Here is a 13345-nt window from a genome sequence, read left to right on the forward strand (position 1 = left end):
TTAAAAAATTAATATAAAGTGTAGTGGCCCTTGCTTTGAATGACTTCAGCACATCTGCTCCAACAGGACATCACTAGTTTCTCACACATACAATATATATACAATATATATGCATGCCCTTGTTGGAGAGTGTCAAAGTGTTTAGAATATGTACAGTCAATAACCAGAACAGTGGTCAACCTTAGTGAGAGCATATAAGGAAAGTAAGTTCAGCTCACTCTAAAGGGCATTGAAGTGCACTCAAACTCCAGCAAAGAAAAGGAGTCTGAAGAGTATAACCAGCAGTCTAGAGGATAGAATACATTACCCTCTCTGCTCTGAAAAAGACCTTGCTCCTATCAGATACGCCTCCATCAGCTGTGAACCCTTCATAACTTGAGTGGTTTATGGATACTTTTTCAGCTGACATGCAACAAACCTACAATGGTGATGACAGCCATGGCCACAACCACAACTACACTGAAAATATTAATGGCAATGAAAATTGCAAATGACAAAAATGATGAGATGTTTGAAATTGAAGTGTTTGCTGTATATTATAAATGATGACAAAAAAACCTTTGTTGGTTTAAATATTTCTAAGTTCTAACCTTACGTACACACACATTCTTTAGCATGTGTCATCCCTGGAGATGGTTAAATACATCACACTAGCTCCACTTAACCCCTCTGCAAGCAGAGTGAAAACACATGCACACACAGATTATTGTAAAGTGATACACTGTGATGTTGAATCATATTGAATCATGTTGTCATTTTAAATGCATAATGTGATGCTATGTGTATATTTTACATGTTAAATGTGTATCCATAACCAACCTATGATCTTACCGACACAATATCACAATATCAGCCGATTCTTACCCCTTCTTACTTCTCAGTTTGTACATACCCGATTCCTTTCATCCCCTCCTCTACTAGCGTCAGACTTAATGTGAATTAATGCCTGTTTTCATTTTACTCCCGTTATGCAATTAGGAGTTGGTTTATCAGGTGGCACCAGTTCTTTGGTCAGAAAACCATCATTTGTTGCAGAAGAGGGAGCCACAAGATGATGTAATTGAAAGAGGAACAATGTAGAAAATGTGGGTTGGGCGATATTCCCCTAATGACGATATCGCTTTAAGAAAAACAACAATATATGATATTATTGTCCAAAAAATAAAAATGATCTTTACTTCACCTGTTCCACTGACTTTAGCAGTTTAGATAACAGACACTGCAACTGTGCAGTTATATTTTAAGTAACCTCAAACAGCCTCATTCATATACAATGAAGATAGCGGCTGAATAGCGCAAAACCACAACTCTTCTGCTTTCTCGCTGTCAAGACCACGAATGATACAAGAATTAGCCTTCTGGTACACACCGGTACAGCAGGGAGAGAGCAGGGAGAGAGCAGGGAGAGAGCAGGGAGAGAGCAGGGAGAGAGCAGGGAGGGAGCAGGGAGAGAGCAGGGAGAGAGCAGGGAGAGAGCAGGGAGGGAGCAGGGAGAGAGCAGGGAGAGAGCAGGGAGGGAGCAGGGAGAGAGCAGGGAGAGAGCAGGGAGAGAGCAGGGAGGGAGCAGGGAGGGAGCAGGGAGAGAGCAGGCAGCGGCAGCGCTGGAGCCTAGTGTAAGCGGGGGCTCTAGTTCAGCCAGCTGACCACAGACACCAATGTCAGGTGTCACAGAGGGCTGGTGTGTCACCATTTATTCACTAAGTCTGTTTCCATTGCATATGGAAAGCATTCTGCTTTTATAAAACCAATTTTTTGTGATATTTCAGTGAAGAGACTACAAGGCACAAAATAGATAAATGAGAAGAGCCCCTTGTCTCCACCTGCCTTGCAGTAACCCCTGTGATCCTGCCATTCCCCATCACCTGACCTCCTCCAAGCACTTGTTCCTACTTCCCCATCAGCCCAATCAGTAGAAAATACTGTATACCAGCTCATTTCCATTCAGTTCATGCCTATCTATTGTGCATCTGCCATAGCTTTTCAGGCCATTTTCTCTGTCCGTACCAAGTGTCTGCCTTTTGGACTTGGGCTCCCGCTTCATGACCTCGAGCAAACGTAAACCTTTTTCACTTTACCGGCCTGGTCTGAAAGTCATACGTTTGGAATCAAACTTGTTTGCACTGAGCCTTTACACCAACACTCAAAATTCAGAGACAAAGATTCCCTTTCAGAAATAATAACTAAAAGCTTCTAAAAGCACAAAATAAAATACAGATCTAATTTTACTTCATTAAAAAAACATCCAGACATAAAAAAAACCTGGTAAATCAACAGCCAGCAGGATATAATAGAACACACTAGGATTTTTAACCTAAATACCCTAAAAATATCTTCCAAAGGATTTTTTTATACAACAGCTCAAACTGTCTATTTTAACCTACCTAGTATTTACCAATCAGCCTTTTTCTGGATCTGAAGAATGCATAATTATTTACCAACACATAAAACCAATTGACGATAACATATAAAAAAAAAAGTAATGTGAAAACAATAAATTGACTAGATGCTAAAAAAAATGGAGATGAAGAATACAAAGCATCATTATTTTTCTGAGGAAAGATTGGCTGGAAACTGGCTGCTGGGTGTTTGGAACAGCAAATATAACAGCTTTCATTAAACTTGTTATAGGTGGAATCATTAAATCAGAGTATCAGTCAGGGATAGAGCGAAACATGAACAACATGCAGATTAGAATTGAGTGAGAAAAGAGGTCAAATTGCCAAGGCTTATTCCAGAAACAGAGCAGGACATTAACTCCAGCTAAATGAAAATATGCAGAAAGCTGATAGATTGTAGAACAAATCAGCACTGGTTAAAATGGTCTCTGTGGAGCTCTCCTGAGGCAAGACATGATGCAACATAGTGCAAAGCATCTTAAGAAACTCAAATGGCTCCAACTGCTGTAAATATGAAAAATCTTACAAGGGAGATAGCCAGGTGACATAAGTATATCTGAGAATGTGGAGATTTAGCATGAAGCAGATTTCATGTTGCGCTTTAAGACTTAAAAGGGAACTCACAGATGACAAACGTTCAGCTCTGATCAATTTGTTGATAAAAAACAGGTTCTGAATGATTGTCAGTAAGGTGCTTAGCGCTGTGACTCATAGTTAGGTTGTAAACATGGCGCAGTGCAGTTACGTCAAATGTAGCATTCCGTTTTACTCTCACTCTGTCACGCCGCGGTGAGGTCTGTCCTGTCTTTGGGTTTTTGTCTTGTGAATTTCCTGTTTTATTTTGAAAGATAACTCTCCTCTCGTTCCAGGTCACTTGCCCTCCCTCTTGTGTCACTGGTCTGGCGTCATTCCCTGATTCCCGATCGTTTCCACCTGTGGCTCCCCTTCCCTCATATGTATAAAGTCTGTGTCTTCCCCCTTGTTCCGTGCCAGATTATTTCGTACCTTGTGTCGAATGTATCCAGCGTTTTGTTCCACAGTCTTGTTCGTGCTTTAAAGTTCTTTGTTACCACGTTCAGGTTTTTGTATTCCTTGTTTTTGTCCAAGTAAGTTTCCCATTTTTGAATTCTCTTGTGACTTTGTTTTTTCCTCCTGGTTTGAGCGTCTTTATTTAATTAATTATTTCGTTCACTTTGTATTTGTTTATTCCTCCTGTACAGAGCGTCTTTATTTTGTACTTTATTTTATTACTGGCGACTGTTGTTTTGTTCCTCCTGTGCGGAGTGATTTTATCTTTGTGGCTTTTTTCCTGTGCCACGTCCCTGTCGTCAAGCTAATAAATTCAGTGTTGATCCGCGAACCTCCGCATTTGAGTCCTCTTTCCTGACTGGGCCTGACACACTCACTCGTATTTATGTGGTTGACTCTATTTGCTGTTTCCCCAAAAATGATAAATTGGCGAATTTTACTGTCAGTCCTGCATTAAAGCTTACAGTGAGGGTTTTGTATGCACGAGTCAAGCTTCATGGCAGTCATCTGTAAGTGTATTTCTGCAGTAAAGTGGTCGTCGGTGGTGTAGCATCATTGAGTTTTCAATACAATATGTTTCTTTTCTTCCTGGTATGAATAGGTAGCCCAAAAGTCATGGATGGATATGGGAAATAGCATGCCTGTTCAACTCATTTCTTCTAGTGATTTCCTGACCCACTTACTGACAAATCCAACAGTAAGTAAGTTGTATACAACATACAAACATCTTCGCACAGTCAATGAACACAGCATAAATTCCTTGTAAAATACTTTCTGTTCTAATTGTGTCTCAGTCTTAAAATCGTTTTATAAACATCAGGGCAGGGAAATTATTTCACCAATGTGAACATACCACAAGCCACGTTTTGCCAAAAAACACACACACACACACACCAACGCACACACGCACGCACGCACGCACGCACGCACGCACGCACGCACGCACGCACGCACGCGCGCGCGCGCGCAAGCAGACAGATGGTGTCTACTAAATGGAATCCAAGCCAGTGTGTATCCTCACTGGGACACTTTAGTGGAGAAACATGTGTGTTAGGCATGATGATGTGTCACAATGGGAGTGAGCCTGCTGGGTGACTATGGTAATTTGTTCATATGCAGACACACACACCTGCCAGAGAGTGTTTGAGAGCTATATTCAGAGTTATGCATTTATAACACATTTGCAAGTGCGTTCACACAGGTAGGGCACATACATCATGGAAATCAATTACAGTATACTCTATATTTAAGATATGCCTTTAGATATTAGAAGTACCACATCACTACCAGCTTCCCATCAATTATTATATGCAGACATTAATGTTTTTCATGAACATATCATGATGTTGTGCAAACAGGTGTATCATTTACCTACACACTACCTTATCTGCAAGCAACTGTGGGGCCATTGGTAAAGACCGATTAAAGTGAGTACAGGGGTGTAGGATATGTAGTGCCCCATATTCCTCGTCATGAAGAAGGGGACACTACTCATGATGCTACCCCTCATGCCAGTCTGATGTATCAGAAACCCCTCTTGCCAACCAGGAAACTGGGCATGTGCTTTGGCCCAGTTTTGGCCTCCTCTGTTTCTTAAAGCGGAATTCTGGTGTAATTATCCCAGGGTATTTTTCGGCACATTCGGTAATCAAATAAGTCATTGAGACATTTTTTTCCGTGTATGAACGATTAACGGAGAAATCTGGTAGTGTCGCTACAACACCGCCAATGGCCAGTTGTTAGCTAACACTAATTAGCTCGGGGCAGCACAGTGAACGCATTAAAACGTCTTTTTAACCACTAATGCTGATACTGAAATAAAACCAAACCTCTGCAGTAGCGTGATAAGAGTCCTTACACATTAACTGAAGCACCAACAACGTAGTTAGTGAACCCGGAGTTTATTAAATGGGTGTTTTGAAAGACTTACCTGCTGGCCGGTACCAGCTCGTCTCATAGTAAAGTCCAGATCGATTACCAAATGTAATCCAAAAGGAAGGAGCCCATTGATGCTTCGGATAATGTGTGAGACTGACAGGGACTATCGTCTCTTACTTTAACAGTTATTAAAGCCTTGTCAGAGTTTAATAAAATCCTGTAGATATCGGCATGGTGCCCTGTTTAACAAGGAAAAATGAATTATCCTAATTAATAAGGTGATTAATTAATTTACTATATTTGTCGATCCCTCCTCTTTTCCTACAGAGGAGACTGTAGACTGAAATTCCAGCAACAAATAAATAACAGTAAATAAATGTTTTTCAGTCAACATCAATTTTGGAATCATCAATAATGCTTTGAACGGGTTTTATAGGTTTGCAGATCCTGAGAAAATTGTTTAAAAATGTGTCTTTGCATCTATTGATTTTAAAGGATTTTTTAGGAACAAATTCAATGTAATAAATGTATTCTGTTGAGACTAGTGTAGAGACATTATTCACATTTGTGGAGAAATAACAGTTGGCTTGCCCCTCTGATCTGTTAAATTGATTATGGATTTCAAATCATAGTTTCTAAAACATTACTTATGTAGTTACTGTAGAGCCATTTCTATTTGGTTTCTACTCAGTACAGCCACTAGCCACTACTGCACGCCACTGATCAGCTCAAATGGACCACCTGGAGGTTGAATACGTTGTTCAATGATATACATTCCCCCACTGCATGACATCGAGGTGAGCAGCTCTGAAGCAACAGATTTAGTTGTTTTTTTGGAAGAAAATGTGCTCCCTATCCAGCTATAGCCTAAAGGTCTTCAAATAGAAATATAGGAGATTGGGATTTCTAGTGCATTTCTTGAAACCGAATATAAAAATGCATGGTTGAAAACGATGAGAACCCCCACAGCGATAGAGTAATGTATAGGGTGGTTGTTGTTTTTTCAACTCGCTACCTTATATCAATGTTGCCTTAGTATGGAGTGGATTAGTAAAGCTGCATGGATCTGACTAAATCAGGAATGCTTCAATGATTCAGTAATGTGAGAGCACACAGACATATTTTCTGATGAAAGGAAAAACTACATCCCAACAGCATTTTTCCTCCAAAGTGCTGCTGTAGAGAGCTGATTAGGCTTATTGTAACAAAGAACCCACGTTGTTTGAAAACCTGGATGCAAAGACATCCGTGATGCCTTCTGATGACTGAACAAGGAAATCATTTAGAATTTTCAAAAACCCTTTTTCCTCAGGGAAGAGTTTTGTAGAGCTGTCACACTGCAAAAGTAAATAAGGCTCCAAATATGACTACATGTCTGTGATGTATTCCCTTTTGGACAACTTCTGAACATTGCTCTCCCAACAGGATGGGGGGAGGGGCAACAGGTTCAAATCTGGTCCAAATCGTGAATCTAACTAAACCGTGCTCGCTTCAGTGATTCAGTAATGTGAGTGCACTGAAAGGCTCTCTCTGGAAGGGAAATAAACACAAATGAACCTCATCTGCAACGGGGAAAAAAGCTTAAATAACCACCAGCACTTGTCCTTCATTCGGCAAGAGTAAATAAAATATTTTGCGGTATTAAATTAGATAGAAATTCAGAGTCAATGTAGATAGTATAGAAAATGATAAATCTTTAGTGTACTGCACTTGCTGATGAGCTAAATCCAAATGAACAGAATTCCATTACACAAAGGAATAAGTCCAAGGCCAAACACAAATCACCAAATGGAATTAGTGAGAACTTGCAATGTCTTTTCATCTCGCAAGCAAGGTTCGTGCACATGTTTGTGTGAGGTTGTTTGTTTTATACTTCATTGAAATATAAAATAAGTACAGAGAAGTCAACTGTGTTAACTGTGAAAGCTTACACAACACACACACATACACCCTACAGTAACCAAGGCTGTTGATACTCCTACTTGGACACGAAGTAGTACTGTTTTAATCAAAGCCACATAGCTACTTCACCTTTCATTTTTTTTTCTCCATTTTATTTGCAATTTCCCAGCTTGGGATCAATATAGTTTTTCTATACTATTCTATCTCTGTAGCTTCCAAGGGATTATGATTATGTTCCTGGACCCTACACACAAAACCAACACACTAACCATGACTTTCACACCCTAACTGCTCATTCTCCTCTCCCCTCTATTGTCCTTTCCATCACTTGCTCCCATTCATCCTGCTAACCTGAAACAAGGTAGCATCATGGCCCAGCCTCAACACTTGCAGCGCAGCAGCTACCTTGCAACGCTCCCTGTCGAGCAACTGTCTCGATTTTAATGACTTTTTCAATTATGTCTACTTGGCTACAGCTCTGGCCCTGTAATCTCCATCATTTCCATCCATTACACTCTGTATTCCCTTGGCACCAATCAATCTTGGTTTCTTTTAAACACTTTAAAGCAGCAGTGCACCTTTTTCCCTGAAAAACAGAGACAACCTCCTGACCCACCTCATAGCAAGCTGTTCAAGGGCTATGAGGGGAGAGAAGAGGAAGCAAGCAATGTGCTTCTCTTATCTAAGTTTAACACAATACAGATTTGGCACATGTATAACACACATATAAATTGGATAGTTCCTACCTGCTCTTTGACAGAGGCAAGGATGGAGGAGGTCGTCTCATTCTCAGATCTGTCTCCATTGGAGGCTGGCATCACAGGGGCGACCATGGCCCCCTTCTCCTGCTCCGCAGGCTGGTCTGGCACTGGCATTGCTAATATGAACAAAGACACAAAGGAAAAACATAATTAAGCTGCTTGCAGTTTTAAAGGTACGATGTTTTAAAACTGCAAGAAGTTTGAAGCAGATGTAAAACAAAAGGGCAGGAAAAATGGGTCATATCAATGTCATTCCAGTTTTAAAGCTGACAGTCAGCTTAAGCTTATTTGGAGAAAAGGAGTGGTAGCAACAATGGAGGAGTTCTTCAGTGATCCTTTTTGATATACTTGTAGGGCATCCTGTATGTTGGAAGATCACCATGTGCAAGCAACAGCTCATCAATCTAGGTTTGTACAAAAGTTGCTAACAAAACAATCTAAATGTCCACTGCTGACATACAGTTGCAGCCACTGTGCATTTCTCGTCTAACTGAGTTAAAATTTTAGATTTAGACTACAAGTATTCCAAAATTTCCAAAATATAGGTACAAATAATAGCATTTTCAAAACACCTGAAATGACATGGTGACCCTGTGAGGACAATAAAAACCCTTAGAGATCTTTTTACAATTTGCATCAATCTATATTCCTTGACTGTGTTATAACTCAGTCAAATCTGAACACAGATATGATACATGTACAGATGTACAGATGGGGTGTCAGTGGCACTTTTCAAGGTTATTATTGCTGATGTGCATGACAAGTAAACGTCCATAAATACCATAGCATTTAAAGATACACTGCAGTGACACTGAACACAACACACAGAGCTTTAAGCATTTGAGGTCAGTGGGGGATTGTGTTTATTTCTTGAGACTATACATTTGTTGGGGCTTTTATTTTGGTTACCAAAATCTTTATACTGATTTGATGGTCCGATCAGCCATTATATATGGGTCCGTTTTTTTCATGTAAAATAAGCATAGCCTGAATTAATAAATGCTAACTCAGTTTTGACTGAAAAGTGAGTGAGTAGAAAATGACAGATATCACGTTGAACCATCCTTTAAACATGTCGGTCAGTCAGTGTGCTCAACCACAATGAGTCTACAATACTGTGGATACAGTGGGTGCTTTTATGAATACCAAAGGCTGTACTAAATAAATAGAGCATTAGTCTGCAACTCACACAGTGAAACACTTCTCACCTGTGTCATGGCCAGGATGTCACTTCAGAAATAGAGGTTCTTGTAGACTCATTAAAATGGATTGCCCCACATAGCGCTTTTAATTACTTTATTCAGGATACAGGAAAGTGAAATTAAAAAAAAAATGCTTAGGTCTTCCAACTGCCATCAAACACCACCTCACCAACAATGGGTCTGTCTTTTCTCTTTGCTGCTATTCCTGCGTGTCTGCGTGGGTTTCTCTACGGTTTCTCCGGCTTCCTCCCACAGTGATGACCCTAAATTGCCCGTAGGTGTGAATGTGAGTGTGAATGGTTGTCTGTCTCTGTTTGTCTCTATGTGCCCTGTGATAGACTGACGTCCTGTCCTGTCTAGGGTGTACCTCCCGCCCGATGTCAGCTGGGATCGGCTCCAGCCCCCCACGACCCCGATAGGGACAAGCGGTTGAAGATGGATGGGTTGATACACTAGAAGTGATAACAGATGTATCATTTAACACTTCTAAATGGAGCCATCTATAAAATGTACTTCTGTTATATTGATTGACATTGTTTTAAATCGTCAATAAAAGCTTATGTGCCTCTTTCCTGTCTGGTCTAAGAGCAGTGAGAGAGACAGAGTTAAAAAGTCAGAGAAATCAGGAAATTGGTGGAGTTTTGGAGAGAACAGACCATAGGGATGAGATTTTGTCAATAGAGCAGTCTTGACTTCAGTAGAATGCTAAATAATGAACTGATTTAGAGTGGGATTTGATCAAGGAGTCTCTTACTTCACAATTTGCCACTAAGTCTTCACTTTTAATATTTGATGTGGAGATTCAAATCTTTGCTAGCTTCGGTTAGGCCCATACATGCTGTATGCGTGCATATGTCTACAGTGCAAGTTCAGTCATATATTTTATTAGTGTGTTACAGTTCTAAGCACGTTAAGGGTAAGAGATCCATTAGCATCAGGCAAGAGAGCTTACAAAGTCAGCGGGTGATCCTGTAGACAGCCTGCAGATCCTACATCCAGTCAGTGTATCAGCCAGTCAGCTAGCCAGCAGACAGACAGCAGGCTAGACAGGGTGGTGTCTGTAAATAAAGGATGCTAGCGAGATGGCCCACAGATGGTTATTTTCACTCTCACTGACAAACACCACGGCTGTGTCTGGCATCTCCCCTCCTGAGTGGAGATGAGTCACCAGAGTTTGGCTTCAGCGCAACCAGAACCCCAGCAAAGAACATATCACACTGGCTGGCTCAATGCCACATTTCTATTGAATGAGCCAAACGTGCAAGTCAGTGGGAGAAGGAAAGACTCACCTCACCTTCTTTGAGTCCTGCAGTTGTTGTCTACATTAAACAGTAAACACCTCCGGCAATCAAGTGGAATGAACCTATTCTCCATCAATAATTTAATGTGTGGCTCCTTGGCAATATAGTCTTGTGCTATGGCGGTTTATGTCGGTTATGTCTGTAGCACTCAAGCCGACTGTATACCTTTGTCATGGCAGAAAAATCACAGGTGTGACTAATACCATTAATGATGGCTTCATTTCATTTAGCTATGCCAGTAGGCCACCCCAGAGTGCCAGCCTGTATAATAGCAGATCCCCTGCACTGGCACACCTAAATGAAATGCAGCCATTATTAGTTACACCTGCTGTTATAAGTCACAATGCCTGTACCCACTGGTTCTGGGTTTTATCTGTCTAACACTAAACAAATGAAGAAGAAAATCTCATCCATTATTGCCTTCCAAGTGGCTGTTTTTTATTTACTGACACTGAAGAACAGTTCTGTGGTACTGGCTCATCAGACAACCCCTTTTATCCCAAGGCTTTCTGACTCTATATTCACAATATTCAGTAAACTGAGAAATACAAGCCACAAATGCAATTGCATTTACAAAGCAAAGCTAGGTTTGAGTGGTTTTGGATAAATGAATTCCTGTAGCCAAACTCTGAATCCAAACCCAGCAGCAATGCAATTTTCGAGCCTCTACATTCAACAATACACATCATTGTGAACCATTTATTGTCAGAGAAAGCCAGTGATCATGTATAGAGAAGTCACAGCACCTTTGTGATTAGTGTTCAGACAGGTGCTGTGTTTAGAAAATTGCAAAGTTGGCTCACTGTATATTGGGCTGCTTCAGGGATAATCCCAGTACCAACACATTTGCCATCAAAAGTCACAATACCCCACCACGCCAATGTTCTTCCTGGACAATTGTCAGCGGGCACAGTTGAGCTGCTATTGAATAGATGTGTTGCAGGGTACAATGTAACAGGAGCCTCAGTTAAGACGGAGCTTTTGTAGCTCTGGGGAGACACTTAATTGGAGCGCATTCTGGCTGATTTGAGTTGTGTGCGGTTTGATGTGCACTTCCTGTTGAACTGAGGAATGATGGCCTGACATTTCATTTGGCTCAGGCCTAGACATGAAAAGCTCAGACAAAGTCTCCTCTTTTTTTTTTTTACAGAATTTAGCACAGTTCCTTGGAGAACAAATTGTAATGCCCAACACGAGAAAAACTCCCAACAGAGTAAGTATTACACATCACAGTTTGAAGTTTTACTACTTTTACAGTCATTTCTTTAGAAGTTACAGTTTGCAAAGGAGACAACCAAACAAGCGGTCAAGGGACAATTGCCTTATACTTTGTCTACCTTGCAGGCATATGTCTGATTTTTAGGCTTAACAACAACTGAACTCTAAATGGCCGAAGATATTAAAACATTAGGTACTTATTGTATATTTGGCACTTTTATGGGATCAGCAGAACTCAGATCGGGACCAGGCCAACATTCTCAATCCTTAGGTTGACAATTGATATACGGTGTGTTGTATTCTGCAACTGTGTCAAATAGTAGAGCATTTGTTTTGAGGTTTAAAGGCTTACAGTAAATGAGATCTCCTTATCTAGTTTCCAGGGATGGATAACGACACTAATGTGCATGCATATGTGGAAACATGCAGCCATTTTCCTAAGGAATCACTTGCACATCCGTGTGACTGGCACAAATCCATGGATGTGGATGTCCATAGAAGCGGATTGTTTGTCCCAGTCTCGACTCTCCACTAGCATTCATCTGCGAGGTTGTCAGCTGTGTGTTTGCCTTGCATATGTGTAGGACGGCCAGTTTAATCCACCAGTCCTTGTGTCACGTAGCTCTCCGCTGTGAGGGCCATTAGCTAACAGTTAAGCCTAACCTATTTTCCTTAACCATGCAACAAAGTTCATTATCATTATCATTATTATCATTATTATTATTATTATTATTATTATTATTATTATTATTATTATTATTATTATTATTTTTACAGTTAATTATTCGCATCCCTAGTTTATTTATATCATTTGGGCGTTTGGTCTACTTGGACTTCAGTTTCTGCTCACAATTGGAAAAATAGAGCTTCTGCTTCACACAAACAGGATAAAAACACACGCATGTGCATGCAAACGAAAGGTTATTCACACCTTGAGTCATAGGATCTGGCAGGATGGGCACCTCTAACCTAAGCTCACACCATGATCTGACAGGCTTCCACACCTGCCTCCTTCTGGCTGAACACACCTTACATGAACGACTCACACACACACGCTAACACAAAGGTTCATTACGTGCACACACCTTCCTCTGAGGTTCAATTAGGTGTCCTTTCCCTTTACCCCATAACACGTAAGCAGCCTGACCCTAAGCCTTGTTAGCTAAACTGGATTGCACAGCTCTCCCCTCTAACTTCTGTTTTCGTCCTTTCTTTATTCCTTTATTTCTCTTTTAACTTATACTCTTTAAAATATAATTTCCTGGTCAGCAGTTTGCAGTGAGCTGTATCCCATGGTTGTAATACACAATGAACAGATTAATCATGCAGAAAAGTAGAAGACAGTTCGAAATGCCAAGGCATTGGTTTAATTTCAGAATTAAAGAATGTAGCTCTCAATTTTTTTGTCATGCCACTAGCACTGTGGTCTTCAGCAAATACACTGAGGTTGGGAGTAGGGCTGGGTATTGGTACTTGATACCTTTAAACCCAAATAATGACCGGAATAACCCAGGAAGTAGTATCAAAATTTCTCCAGTAAAACAATATTTACATTTTATCATTTTTGTACCCACATCTGTATGGTTTTAATCGCAGCCAATCACCACAAGTGTTCTTCGATTTAATATAACTTTTGATTCGCCCACTACCGAAGCAGC

At 40.6% G+C, this 13345-nt stretch overlaps 1 protein-coding gene across 1 annotated transcript in view; it reads right to left on the reverse strand.

The window, feature by feature from the left end:
* ctnnd2a (catenin (cadherin-associated protein), delta 2a) overlaps positions 1-8080 on the reverse strand; it is a gene marked incomplete at both ends in the record, with an annotated part of 219090 nt that extends 211010 nt beyond the window's left edge. The window contains one exon of the mRNA XM_083935772.1: positions 7952-8080. Within this exon, the coding sequence (XP_083791898.1) occupies positions 7952-8080 (129 nt within the window). The remainder of the gene's footprint in view (positions 1-7951) is intronic.
* Positions 8081-13345: the final 5265 nt, after the last annotated feature.

Source organism: Echiichthys vipera (genome assembly GCF_963691815.1).
Source record: "Echiichthys vipera genome assembly, chromosome: 21".
Classification (NCBI taxonomy): Eukaryota; Metazoa; Chordata; class Actinopteri; order Perciformes; family Trachinidae; genus Echiichthys; species Echiichthys vipera.